This window comes from Balaenoptera acutorostrata, chromosome 12 (assembly GCF_949987535.1).
Source record: "Balaenoptera acutorostrata chromosome 12, mBalAcu1.1, whole genome shotgun sequence".
NCBI classification, from domain to species: domain Eukaryota; kingdom Metazoa; phylum Chordata; class Mammalia; order Artiodactyla; family Balaenopteridae; genus Balaenoptera; species Balaenoptera acutorostrata.
This window is the reverse complement of record NC_080075.1, coordinates 68,309,276-68,324,259: the sequence shown is the minus strand read 5'-3', so window position 1 is coordinate 68,324,259 and position 14,984 is coordinate 68,309,276. Positions and strand designations below refer to the sequence as shown.

The following is a 14,984-nucleotide window of genomic DNA, read 5'->3' as shown; positions in this document are numbered from 1 at the left end:
GAGGAGGATCCAATTCTGTGTCTCCCCAGAACCTAGAGTTCAGGAGGAGGAGGAGGAGGAGGAGTGAGGCTGAGAATCTTCCCTTGATGACTTTAATTTCCTTCCCCAGTTCTGAGCTGGCAGAAAGGGTTCCAAATATTTACTCCTGCTTTCCCCTGTTACCCTTTACCCTACTTGCCCTTTTGCCTTCTGTTTCTTCCTTTCCACCACCAAATTTTGTAGCAGCTGATTGGAAAGGAGAGGAGCCAGTGTTTGGGTTAAGGAAAGTGCATGAGAATAGTGGGGATATGGTTGAGAATGATGGTCAGGGGTAACTTTCAGCAAATCAAGCCTTAACCTTGATTAAAATCTGCCAGGAGATAATTGACTAATTTAAAGAAAGAAAAACTAAATTAATATTTCATGAAAAGCAGAATCATGCTTCTTTAGTCAGTCAGGCTCTCTTTACCATGGTGCTTGGATTACAGAGTAGGCAGTCTGGGGGCCACTTGTCCACAGATGGTCCTCATCAGACTAAGGAATGTTGAAAACTACTACTGCACTACTGCACTGACTTCTTAAGTGCCTTCATTGTCCAGTTTGATTCTGAAGTCAGACTATGCTAAATCATTTATTCCCTTACCCTGGAGTTACTTATTTGGCTTCACCATCAAGTGACCTAGTGGGAGTTTTTTGTTTTGTTTTGTTTTCCTGAGAGTGTCTGAGCTTTTCCTCGACATAACCAAAGCCCAATGCCAAGTGATATGAGAGCATTGGAGGGAGGAGAGCAGAGGCTCTGTCATGGGGATTATGGATCTTCATGATTTATTCTATTTGTAGAACAGCTAAAAGCAAACTAATACTTACTAAGTCCATGCAAGTCCTGAAACAGAGGATAGTTCCACTTTTCAAGGGATTTAAGAAAGAGGTTACAGGCTTCTGAACCCTTCTTCAGAATCATGTGAATGATCCCTCTTGCAGCATCCTGCTCAACCTTCTCACAGCAAATGATGTTTACTTCTTCGTAATTCAGAACATTCCATACAAATAGCTCATCCAAAATTTGCTTTATAACAGTCACTCCCATCCTTTGAATGAGAATTTGACTGTTCTCCTTTATGAAATTCACTGAGGGGATGGGGGAGAAATATACATATTTATTCATTTATACAAAATGTGCATATCAGCATTATGTTGCCAGGGCATTAGGTTCATGCATTTTTTTTCCTTTGTACCTATCTTGAGTTATGGAGAGGCCAAATGCTTGAATTCCAGGCCCTCAAGAAAAGCTCTGTAAAGACCCTCATTCCTAACCCCAGAGTCCTTGGTGAGCAAGACGTTTTTTCTTTGATAACAAAGTAAAGTGAGCAATCCTGTCCTTGATATAAAAGCATCCCCACTAAGGTAATAGGGGTAAGACGATGTGCTTTTAAGTAGGGAGACTGGCGTACAATCTGCCATTTGCTACCATCTGTGTAACCTTGGCAAGTTGCTAACCCTCTTTGAGCCTATTTCAATGCTGTGCTGCTAAATGTTGAACATACTGCCTCTCTGGGGGTAAAGGCCTGAATTCATAGCACGTACCAATCTGCATGTTATAAATATTCCCACTGAGGCCAAATTCAAGCTAACAATGTATGTCAACTGGCTAACAAAAATCATAAAAATTCAACAGTGAGCTCTCACAAAACAGTAAGAACCAGCTGTAGTACACCACTGGTTCCTTGTCTGTACAATGGAGTTGAGAACAGTATTTTACTTATGAAGTTTAATGAGAACTCATGTATAGTATTTCATACAAAGTAATAGCTCAATAAATGTTAGCTACTATTTTTAGCCATTATTCTGCTGTCAACACTCAAAGGAGTAGCACATTTTATCTCCCATAGAATTTGGTATTTTCTGAAGAGTATCACTGCAAAATAGTTGTCTGTATTCAGTTTAAGCTCTCTCATCTCTCACAGTGAGGTTCCCTGAAGAAGCTGTCTCGTTTCTGTGTCTCCCTTGCCAAGATCTAACTCTCCCAGGCAGTCCATGCCAGCTCGGAGAAGTGCCTCCCAGGTATTGTACTCTCAGACACTGTCTGCACCACTTTTCCTCTTGGGCTAGGCTGCTCCTGGTTTTCAAATCTTTCTTGACTCATCCAAGTGGATATCTCCTCCTGAAGGCCCTGAGGCATCTCTGGTCTGAATTACACCATCAGGCACTCAGACCCCCAGGATCCTACCCCAGGTCCCCTTTCTCTCTGTCCCATGCAGATCTCTACTGCTAACCTCAGCTGGAATGTTACCACATCCCTGTCTACATGGCCGGTCAGCGAGTCTCTCTCTCTCCCTCTGGGGTCTCATCTGTTTTCTTGGCTTCTACATCCTCCCTATGGAGACAACCTCTAAGTCTGATTCTAGTCACTTAGAAAGGCCTAGAGACCACTGCAAGATCACAGGACTAGCCTTTTGGAGGTGACATTTCTTCAGCTGTAAAATTAAGATATTGATACTTTAACTCTTTAAAAGGCTCAAGAAAAAGACTGAATAAAGTCACATAAGGCACAGACATAAAAATATTTTAAAATTTGAACAGTGCGCTGCTATGTAACTGTAAGATGTTCTTATTACTAGCCATGGTATCTCCCTGTGTGTGGACTACGATACTCCTCTCTTATCAAGTAGTTAAGTGAAAACCATGCTGCTTATTCATTCATTCAGTATTCATTCTTAGCAGAATATCTCTGTTTAGACTAGTGCTGTACAGTAGAATTTTCTGAGATGATAAACATATTCTATATTTGCTCTGTCCAGTAGTGGAGCCATTAGTCACATGTGGCTGTTGAGCACTTGAAATGCGGCTAGCGTGACTGTGTGACTGAATTTTAAATTTTATTTAGTTTTTGTTTATTTAAATTCGCATTAGATAGACACATATAGCTACTTACTAGTAACTACATTGGATAGCATAGTCTACACCCAGTCATCAAAGTGGAAAGAGTTACATTTTGGTCGCCACTTAGACCTACTCCATGTTTCTTCACAATGATCTTGACAGATCTCTCTGCTGTCTGACCAGGAGGGTAAGCCCGAGTAGGTGATGGCAGGAGACCAATATTTTTTTCTTTTCAACCATAAAAACCAGAGAGTTTAATGAAAAGCAAGCTTGTATAAAAGAACATTCATGTTCAATAGGCAAAAAATGAGACATATCATTGAAGAAATTAGGGGCAACAAATTGCACTAAGGGGAAAAATGCTTTCAGGTAATATAGGAAATATAAATGTACTTTTGATTCTTGAATAAAATCTTAATGTATTACAATATTCTCAGCGTATAAGAAAATTCCAAGAGGAGATAATTTCTAGTGGAACAGAGCTGAACTTTACTTCTTCTGAAGGGACTCAGATTTGAATTGCTGACTTGATAAAAAGATAGATCATGTAATATTCTTCCTGAGTGCATCTTCAGGACTGACAAAGAGATCAGAAAGAATAGCGTCTTTATTCAATTACTGTTACAAATAGGAGATGTGTTCTGGAAACACCCACAGAAATAAAAACACAATTAACATAATGAGATGTCATTTTGCACCTACCAATTATTTATATTTTATTTGTGTTATCATTTTTCATATAAATATTGTTTATTGTCTATTTTACCCTTACTTCACCTTCTCCCTGTACCCTGCATTCCTGAATTACACTCGCAAATATACACCATATTGTAAGCGCTGTGAGAACAAAAAGCATGCTTTGTTTTGATATTATACCCCCAGGGCCTAGAACTGTGGTTAATTAATTAACGTTTGTTGAATAAATGAATTTGGTAAAGATTAAAATGAAAAAACCTCACCAGGATGAAAAAGTTGTGAGAAAGCATTTACCACTAGAACTATTGGATAGTGCTGCAATGAACATTGCATGATATATGTATACGTATAACTGATTCACCTTGCCGTACAGCAGAAACAAACACAACATTGCAAATCAACTACACTCCAATAAAAATTTTAAAAAAATAAAGTGTTTGGAATAGTAAAAAACAAAAACAAACAAACAAACAAAAAACCTATTGGATAGTTTGGGCTTATATTCTCAGTCATCTAGGATCACAGTCTTGCAAGAGTTAAACACACAACCTAGACCTTGAACATGGTACCTTTTATTTAATGTTCCTTAAGCAAATCAATATCCCCCAAATTTGTATATTATTTCAGATTTTCCTGAGGTTTTAGGACAATGTATGTGTTTTATCTCACATAAGTCCCAAATTATTTAGAACTGAGTACTAATAACAAAACCTTTCAAAGTGTGTGGCAATGTACCAGGAAACAGGAAATTCCCAGAAGCCATCTTTCAAACCCAGGATCTAGCCTCCTATGATGTCAGGGGACCAATATTTTAAAACGATCACTCTCTGTGAAAGTCCTAGCTTATCTGTGGTTCTGCCATTTAACACGGGCCACCACGTTTATAACTGAATTCTCAGAACCACAGAAAAATATTTGATGGGCATTCCATATATCAATGTAACTGATCAGAGGAAGGCATGAATTGATTTTCTGCTCAATATCACCCGTATTTGGAAACACACTCTACAATCATGCAGATTTGATTTCTAGTATACTTACTTGTTCTGAATAAAAGCTTTCCAGCTTTCTATATCTCAGTAGACAATATTACTTCCAAATGGAGAAGTCAAATATGACTCCAATACTGTCCTCTTCTTTCTGTAAAACGGCTCCTCATTCTGTAAAACTAACAAAACAGAAACAGAAACTATCAGACAGCAACCATTGTCACTTTTGTATTTATTCTTTTTTTCCCCACACCAAAAAGGACGCACTATACATAATGTTTGACATGTTTTTTTTCATTTACTCTATTTTTGAGACCTTTCTATATCAGTTAAGTAGTAAACTGCCTCATTTTAAAAATCAATTTCATTGACGTAAAATTTACATGCAATAAAATACAAGGAGCTTTGACAAATGTACACACCCAAGTCAGTAATACCCCAGTCAAGATTTAGAATATTCCCATCCCATGCAGAAAGTTCCCTTGTGCCCCTTTATAATTCATTCCTCCTAGTCCCCACCAAAGTAACCACTGATCGGATTTCTTTAACTATAAATTACTTTTGCCTGTTCTAGAAATTCATGTAAATGGACAAATGTAGGGGGTACTCTTGTGTCTGGCTCCTTTCACTTAGTATCATGCTGTTGAGATTCTCCTTGCTGTTTGCAGGAATTGGTAGTTCAGTCGTTTTTAATGGCTGAGCAGTATTCCATTGTAGGAACAGATCAATTTACCTATTAATTCTCCTGTTGATGGGCATTTGGTTTGTGTCCAGTTTTTGGCTATCATGAATGAAGCTTCTATCAACATTCCTTTGTGGACATACGTTTTCATTTCTACTGGGTGAAAATCTAGAAGTGGAATTTCTAGGTCATATGGTGAGTGTATGTTAATTTTATAGACGGTGCCAAACTGTTTTTCAAAGTGATCATACCATTTTACATGCTTACCAGCAGATAAAATCAACAGTTCCAGTGGTTCCAAATCCTCAGCAGCACTTGGCATTATCCGTCTTTTTAATTTTAGCCATTCTAATGAATGGGTAGTGTTATCTCATTTTGTAATATTAATTTTCATTTCTTGATGACTAATGATCTTGAGCATCTTTTCATGTACTTTATTGTTCATTCATAAACCTTTTGTAAAGTATCTGTACAAATCTTTTGCCCATTTTACAAATTGGGTTGTCTTTTTATTATTGACTTTCAAGAGTTCTTCATAGATTCTGAATACAAGTTTTTTGTCAAATACATGTATTATAAATATTTTTTACTCATCTGTGGTTGTTTTGATTGTGCCTAGGATTTAATTTATAGAGATAACTGAGTGACAAAATGAAGAGGTCAATGCCAATGAAAAATGTTTTATTACTTATGATTCGCAAGAGAAGGAGGGCTTGCCGTGCCACACAGGACCACACGAGGCCTCATGGGGAAGTACCAGAGTTGATCAGGAGGCAGAAGGAGCAAAGGAGAAAGCTTAGCCCAGAGCCTGTATAACAGTTTTCACAGGAAGAAACAGGTGAGGCAGGGTAGGCAAGTTGAGCAAGTTTAGGATTGGATAGTTTGAATAATTTCAGTAGACTCTGGGCTATAAGGGTGGCCTGGGAGTGATTTAGGGCAGGGGAAATATTGGCTTGATGTGTGAGAGTTTGATAAAGTTGGTGGTTGAAGATACGGTCTTTGGATTCATTTGTTTGCATATGAAAGGCACACTCACAGGCAAGTTTTTTGCTATCCCTAGGAATTAGCTAGCCCTGGTATGGTCTGTCTCTTTTGGCCAGCAAAGCCCCCAAGATATCAAAGCATCATAAAATATAGAAAATAAAAAACATGATTAATACAATGGTTTGCCTTTTGTTCTTTGCATCTTTTGAAAAGCAAAACATTTTTATTTTTATGAAGCTCAACTTATTAATTTTTTCTTCTTTGATTCATGCTATTTGTGCCCTACTGACAAAATCATTGTTACCCTGAGCCACAAAGATTTTCACCTAAGTTTTCTTTTAGAGGTTTTATAATTTTAGCTTTTACATTTAGGTCATTGATCCATTTTGAGATAATTTTTTGTTTATGATGTGAGATAAAGAGTTGAGGTTCACTTTTTTTCCATAGGGATGTAAAGTTTTTCCATCATGATTGGTTGAAAAGAATATCTTTTACCCACTGAACTTGTGAGTATATTTCTGGACTCTATTCTGTTCCACTGATTTATGCCTATCCTTATGCCAATATCACACTGTCTTGATTACTGTATCCTTATAATAAGCCTTGAAATCGGGTAGTGTAAATCCTTCAGTTTTGTTCCTTTTGAGAATTGTTTGCATTCCCATATAAATTTTATTTTATTTTTATTTAACTTAATTTAATTTTATTTATTTTTGGCCACACCACATGGCTTGTGGGATTTTAGTTCCCTGACCAGGGATTGAACCCAGGCCCTCAGCAGTGAAAGCACAGAGTTCTAACCACTGGACCGCCAGGAAATTCCCTTTATTTAATTTAATTAATTAATTTATTTATTTTTTAGCATGACATATTAGGGCAGTTTATTACACAGCAAAAGCAACCGGGACAATGAGCAACAGGAAATGGTGGCAAACATTAATATTGTTGCAGCTTCTAAATCACATAAGCCCTAGAATCGAACCTCCTGCTTTCCAAGGTATGAATGCCACGGAGTGTCACAGTTCAACCCTTCTGCCTACATTTAGAGTTCTCTCTCCTCAGAGCCTGGTGTATTTCAATTCTCTGCTAGGTTTCCTGTCTAACTTCTAGATCAAGAAAGTTTGAATAAACTTTAGATAAACACTTAAAATTATTTCCTGGAAGTTCACCAAACCAAACACGTGAATCCTCCCCAGTCTGCACAACTGAAAACAAGTTATATAATTTCTGTTTCTCAGGGCAGTAGGGCTGTGCAAGACACAGAACACTGGGACTGCTGCCTGTCCTCTGGAATCACATTTTATTTATTTTTAAAATATTTTAATTTTATTGGAGTATAGTTGATTTACAATGTTGTGTTAGTTTCAGGTGTACAGCTAAGTGATTTAGTTATACATGTACATATATTCATTCTTTTTTAGATTCTTTTCTCTTATAGCTTATCACAGAATACTGAGTAGAGTTCCCTGTGCTATACAGTGGGTCCTTGTTGGTTATCTGTCTTATATATAGTAGTGTGTGTGTGTACATCCCATGCTCCTGGTTTATCCTTCCCCTACAACGTTTCCCCTTTGGTAACCATAAGTTTGTTTCTGATATCTGTAAGTCAGTTTCTGTTTTGTAAATAAGTTCATCTGTATCTTTTTTTAAAAATTAGAGAACGGACATGTGGACACGGTGGGGAAAGGGGAGGGTGGGACGAATTGGGAGATTAGGATTGACATATATACACTACCATGTGTAAAATAGATAGCTAGCGGGAACATTCTGTAAAGCACAGGAAGCTCAACTCGGTGCTCTGTGACTTCCTAGATGGGTGGGATGGGGGTGGGGAGGGAGGTCCACGAGGGAGGGGATATAGGTATACATATAGCGGATTCACTTCATTGTACAGCAGAAACTAACACAACATTGTAAAGCAATTATACTCCAATAAAAAAAAATTAGATTCCACATATGAGTGATATCATACAATGTTTGTCTTTCTCTGTCTGACTTCATTTAGTATGGTAATCTCTAGATCCATCCATGTTGCTGTAAATGGCATTATTTCATTCTTTTTTATGGTGGGGTAATATTCCATTGTATATATGTACCACATCTTCTTTATCCATTCCTCTGTCGATGGACATTTACATATAAATTTTAAAATTAGTTTATTAATTTCTGTTTTTAAAAGAAGACTTTTAGACTTCTGGTTTCTGGCTGGGCACGTAAGGAAGTCATTACTCCATCCTAATGTCAAGTTAAAAGCTGAATAAACTGAACATGAACAAATCTTCTTAGATCTATCAGAGAATTGAGGTCACAGGGCAAACTGCTACCGCAAAATTGAAGACGCAGTCAGGCAGACACAGAATTGCAAACTTACTGGAGCAGAAACCCATGAGGAGCAGACACTCATGAGCAGAAACCTCAGAGGATCTCGTAACCAGGTAGGAAACCCTAAACTGTAATTGATGAATTTCTAGAGGATCAGTGTGGACAAGTCTGTGAGTTAAAAACTCCAAGAGGATCCAATCTTAGCAAAGTCCCCATGCTTCTGTGAGTTTTACCTCCAGGAGCCCTACCAGGTTCTCATAGTGTAGATCAGAGAAAAATCTCTTGCTTCCAGCAAAGGGAGGGGAAAAGTAGCCATTTTGAATTATGCCCAGAGCATTCTGTTCTACCTAAAAAGTCCTGCCCCCAACATCAATTATTTTACCAGAGCCTCACCTACTGAGATATTAACAGAGCTTAGCTGACCTGGGGGAAGGGAAATACCCAGCTCCAGCCTCCTCTAGGAGGAGGAATATTTTATTTATTTATTTTACTACAGAGACATTTAAGAGCCATTACAATCAATACCAAAGAAACAAAAGCATGGACACTATTTCAAATTCTGGAACATAATGGGAAATCAAATATTTATGAATTTCTGCTAAACCTACCATCATGTTTAAGACTTTCAATAAGTTTTTTTTCCTGTTGCTTCATGTGAAAAAAACTTTTTGAAATTAAAATTTTTAAAAAGTGTTCTTCATTCAACTATGATCAAAGATATATTAACAATTCTGGCAAGACTCCATTGAACACAAATACACAAAATGATCAATTTGCTAAAGTCATTGACAAAGGTACAGAAGGTAAGGCTTGAGAAGGGATTTTATTATTCATTACTATCCTGGACTGATATGTCAATATAGGTTTTTCCTTTTTTTGTACCTCAGTATTTACTCTAGTTTGTTTGTTTGTATGTTTTTACTGCCATGATTACGTACACAAAATTCAATAAAAGAAAACTGTCACTACTAAAACAACAACAGGATTAAAAAATGGGCAAAGAACTTGAATAGACATTTCTCCAAAGAAGATACACAAGTGGCCAAAAAGCATATGAAAAGATGCTCAGCATCACTAATCACTAGGGAAATGCAAATCAAAACCACAACGAGATACCACTTGAACCTATTAGAACGGCTACTATTAAAAACGAAAACAAAAACAGAAAATAACAAGTGTTGGTAAGGATATGGAGAAATTGGAACCCTTGTGCACTTTGGTAGGAACGTAAAATGGTGCAGCTGTTATGGAAAACAGTATGGGGGTTCTTCAGAAAATTAAAAATAGAATCACTATATGATCTAGCAATTCCACTGGGTATATATCCAAAAAAAATGAAAGCAAGGTCTCATTGTAAGTTGTACACCCATATTCATAGCAATATTATATTATGATAGCCAAGAGATAGAAGCAACCCATGTGTTAATTGATGGATGAATGGATAAACAAAATGTGGTATAAACACAAAATGGAATATTATTGAGCCTTAAAAAGGAAGGAAATCCTCCAGCAATCCCACTCCTGGGCATATATCCAGAGAAAATGCTAATTTGAAAAGATACATGCACCCGTGTTCATAGCAGCACTATTTACAATAGCCAAGACATGGAAGTGAACTAAACGTCCATTGACAGATGAATGGATAAAGAAGATGTGGTACATATATAAAATGGAATATTACTCAGACATAAAAAAAGAATGAAATAATGCCATTTGCAGCAACATGGATGGACCTGAAGATTATCCTGTTGCAAGGAAAGGAAGACAATCCTGTCGCAAGCGGCAGTATGGATGAAACTTGAGGACATGATGCTAAGTGAAATAAACTAGTCATAAAAAGATGAAAACTGTATGCTTTAACTTATATGAAATATCTAGAGTAGCCAAATTCATAGAAACAGAAAGTAGAATGGTAGTTGCCAGGGGCTGTGGGGAGGGAAAGATGGGGAATTGTTGCTTAACAGATACAGTTTCAATTTTGCAATACACAACAGTTCTGGAGATTGTACAACAGTGTGAATATACATAACCGCTACTGAACTGTACACTTAAAAATGATTAAGATGGGGGAGCTTCCTGGCCGTCCAGTGGTTAAGACTCCACGCTTCCACAGCAGAGGGCACGGGTTTAGGGAACTAAGATCCTGCAAGCCGTGTGGCAGAGCCAAAAAAATAAACAAATAAGTAAAATAAAATCCAATGTCTAATTTTTAAAAAATGGTTAAGATGGTAAATTTCATGTTACATGTGCTTTACCACATTAAATTAATTGTCACTGTCTGAGTTTCCTTTTTTGCCATTACTATCATTAATCTTGTTATGTGACTATTATTGAAAATTAAATTATATGAAGGAGGGAGGTGTACAAAATGATTTGTTTAAATGTCAAATATGCTAGGTACACCCAGCTAAGATACAAATAGTCATGCTCTTAGGGCCAAACTTTTCATCACTGGACAAATAAATGAGATTAAAATGGAACTTAGATGGCTAATGGATGGGGCACCAAAGAACTGGGCCCCAGTGTCTCTGTGTGAGGAGCCAGAGGATCTGAGGCTTTCAGAGATGAGAGAAGCAAGAAAAGCTGTCAAAGGAAGAAAGAGTTTCTTTGAGGGCAGTTTTTCAAACTAGTGAACTCATTAGCAGGTCATGATATCAATTGAAGTGTGTTACAATTAGAATAATTTAAAAAATGAAATAGAATTAAAACTATCAGAATGCACTGTATTTTTTCAGGAAAGTTTCATTTCAGTTATTTATATATCCTGGCACTGGGTAGTGATGTCTTACTTCTTATTGAGAGTTGAAGTCAGTAAAAGTTTGAAGGTCAGTGTTGTAGGGGGGATCCCATGGAGGGATTTAATTCTGCCTGTAGGAGGTGACTTTTGAATTGTTCTTAAAGGAAACCAAAGTTCACCAGGCAGTAAAGGGGAAAGGCTATTTCCGGGCAGAGGAAGCAGCACAGGGAAGGAGCCATGGGGGAAAGAGCCTGAAAACAAGGACTGAAACAACTCATGAGTGTGAGCAAGGGCCTATTTTCATGCCAGGACTGAGTTCAAATTCCAGCTCTAGCCCTGACAGGCTGGGAATCCTCAATCAAGGGAGATTGACACCTCCCAGAAAAAAGGGTGGGTCTGGGAGAAATCAGTCCTCCACTGACTAGGTTAGAGTTTAAGTGAGAACAGAAAAAAGAGGAAGAAGATAGAGGAAGGGGCCAAGAAGTTCATTTTATATTCACATGTAAAGAGAATAAACTAGTCCCAGAGTTAGCCATCCAGTCACTTCGTCCACTAAAATGATTAACTAAAACTTTACGTGGATCATCAGGAAGGAATCTCAGCTGATTCTGAAGATGCTAATAATTCATATTCAGTTTGGTTACTGAATAGTCTTCCTACCCACAGAGAAGTCTGTGACTAGATCAGGAAACCTACTCAGAGATAGTCAATTAGTTATTTGTTACTCTCAAGAAGAAAATCTGCCTGTAGTCCGAAGCTTGGGTCGTCTATTCTGTTACCCACTGGCATAAAGAATAAGGCTCTGATCAGTTTGCTCCCCTGGACCCTGGCTATTGCTCTGAACACTCCCAGGTCCCACCCTTAAGCAAGATGTCCAGAGAATAACTGAATTACATGGAAGAAGTCATTTTCCTATACTTGTGCTTTGGGAAATAATATTTAGAACTAATTCTAAAAATGGATATTTTCTTCAAAACGGTTACATGAGCTCCTTAGAGAACTGAATTTCCTCAGGACCCATAAACCCATGTCTATGGAGCCATTCCTACAACTTATGGATGAAATGAGAGGAAAGTTATATATAACGGGAGCAGAGAGGCAGCACACAGAAGTGGAAAATGTGTATGAGCTTTGGCACTGCAGTCCTGAATTCAAATCCTCACTGTGCAGCTTCTGAGATGGGTACCTTTACCTTTCTGAGTCTTGATTTCTTTATCTGCAACACTGACATGGATAATATCCACCTCCTAGGACTGTTATGAAGATTAAACAGGAGACCAGTTGGGACAGCGATGGTCAGTGGGTGTTATCTGTCTCCCTTTCTAGTGAAAAGGCTCTAGTCTAGAATGCTCTTAGATCTCCAATAGGCTCCAGCAATCTCACATATTATTGTTACTGTTAATGTTATGGGCTGAATTGTGTTCCCCCCGAAATCCATATATTGAAGCCCTAACCCCCAATAGCTCAGAATGTGACTGTACCTAAAGATGGGGGCCTTTAAAGATGTAATTAAGTTAAATGAGGCCTTTAGGATGGGCCCTAATCCAATCTGCTTGGTGTCCTTATAAGAAGAGTAGATTTGGACACACGGAGAGAGACCCCAGAGATGCACGCCCTGAGGAGAGATCATAGGAGGACACAGGGAGCAGGCGGCCATCTTCAAGCTAAGGAGAGCGGCCTCAGGAGAAGCCAAACCTGCCAACACTCTGACCTTGGGCTTCTGGCCTCCAGAACTGTGAGAAAATAACTTTCTGTTGTTTAAGCCACCCAGTCTGTGGTATTTTGTTATGGCAGCCCGAGCAGACTCACACAGTTAGTATTATAGAAGGGCGCTGAACTGTTAAGAGAACAGTGACAGGAGACGAGGTTCTATCCTAATTCTGTAGACAATTAGCTGCGTGACCTACAGCAAGTCACTTGACTTCTCTCTACATTTTCCACCTCTCTCCTCCAGGGTTGTAAGGATTAACTGAGATAAAGTCTGTAAAGACCCTATCAATAATAGGGGTCCTGTAAGCAGCGGTTCCCTTCACTGCTCTGTCCAGATATCAGGTTTCTTGTCATTCAGGGCAGTGCATGGACTGAGCAGTGCCCCTAGGGCTTTTCAGCTCTGACCTCCTGCAACTCTAACAGCAGTCTCACGAACAACAGTAGGTTTCATTTCTGTAAAGCCAAAAAGTATTTTCAAAGTCCTTTCCCTCACTTTGTCTCACAGTAAACACAAATGCATCCCTCTGACTTAACATGCATTTAAACATCAATTCTGAAGAACCCGATGAAACTCCAGCAGTCCAGACTCACCACCCCTAAAAGTCTCCCTGCAGGCAAGTCCAGCCAGCCATGCAAAACTGAATTCTTCAGTGTTAAGGCTTTCATACCCACCAGACACAAACTTTAAATGAATGTAAATCCAAATTTTAACATTAGGTTCCAAAACCCACTTAAAACCCCATTCTCTCTCCCCACGGTACCTGGCTGAACAATCCAGTTGCCCTCTTCTTGGTAGATCAAAAGACACTTTTAAAGTAAAGTTTCTTTTCATTTGCTTTCTGTTTCACAGCAAAGCCTGGTGTTCCTGTAGATCTGAAGTCTCATTCTGTGGCAGGGGATTTTAAGAAAACGGCAAACACTGACAAGTTCTTCTTTTTTTTTTTTTTTTTTTTTCTTCAAAGCATAGTAAGAATGGTTTGGACACAGTTTGAACTGTGTCCAAAAGGGATCAAAAAGGGAAGATGAATGTAAGTACAAGTAGCCGGGGAAAGAAGTGAAACGAGCTTAAAGATGCAAAAGCTGGAAATTCACAACAAGAAAGGAATTACTCATTTGTTCCCTGTTTATCCACAACATATGAATCCTACTGCTGTTAGTTTATTATTCTATAGCTTAAAATGAAAACAAAGTGTTTTGAACGCTTAGTGTGCGCTAATTTTTGTCATTAACTGAGAGAGAAAGAGAAAGAAATGAAATGAGCTGGTTTGGTTAGTTAAAGTTTATTGCAAAGCAGCCAAAGTCATGCTTATCATCTGTACCTCGGGTCCCAGGAGACTTCTAGCAAATGCATACTCTTAGTCACCAGGGTCCTCGGCAAGGTTAGCACAGAGCAAATGGACCACCATTATCAGTCCACCCGACTGATGGTGCTCAGGGCATTCTCCTGGCTATGAAGAGCCACAGGCTCCCACATGTACACACACATTCAGAGCTTGTGGTCACAAACTCCAGGAAGCCAGCTCACACTCGGCTCCCGGAATGGAGAAATCTCCCAGGACTTCTCTTGAGAATGACATTCTTGCATACATTTTCCCCGTCTTTGCACAATCTATCACGAACTTTTTATGTTACAAAACTTCTTATTTCAAAAAGAGCATTCCGACATTAACTTATCTGACATAGAGGGATACCTAAGTTTTACCCTAAATAAATTTCTACATTCTGGGTTTTCTATGGGAGTAACAACAGTGTTTCCCAACTTGTGAGGTGGGCGTCTCTGAAGTGAGATCAAGGGCTGTGCCATCAGCTGGATTTCTGAAATTTTAGTGAAACCTATATGTCAATGTGTGTTCACAGAGAAAAAACTGTAAAGATAGGCACCGACAATATAAATACTACTTATCTTTGGGGAGTAATTTCAAATTTTCTTCTTTTGTTTATCCATACATTCTGATCTTCTATAACGAACACCTATTACTTTTGTAATAACAAATGATGTAAAATA

General features: G+C 38.3%; 1 protein-coding gene across 1 annotated transcript in view; it reads right to left on the bottom strand.

Annotated features, from left to right (window-relative positions):
* The window catches only part of NLRC4 (NLR family CARD domain containing 4), a 42,155-nt gene extending 28,327 nt beyond the window's left edge, over positions 1-13,828 (bottom strand). The window contains exons 1-3 of the mRNA XM_057558300.1: positions 13,741-13,828; positions 4,597-4,723; positions 847-1,107 (exon numbers count right to left, since the gene is read on the bottom strand). Of these exons, the coding sequence (XP_057414283.1) occupies positions 847-1,107; position 4,597 (262 nt within the window). The 5' untranslated portion in view covers positions 4,598-4,723; positions 13,741-13,828. The remainder of the gene's footprint in view (positions 1-846; positions 1,108-4,596; positions 4,724-13,740) is intronic.
* Between the last annotated feature and the right edge of the window lie 1,156 nt (positions 13,829-14,984).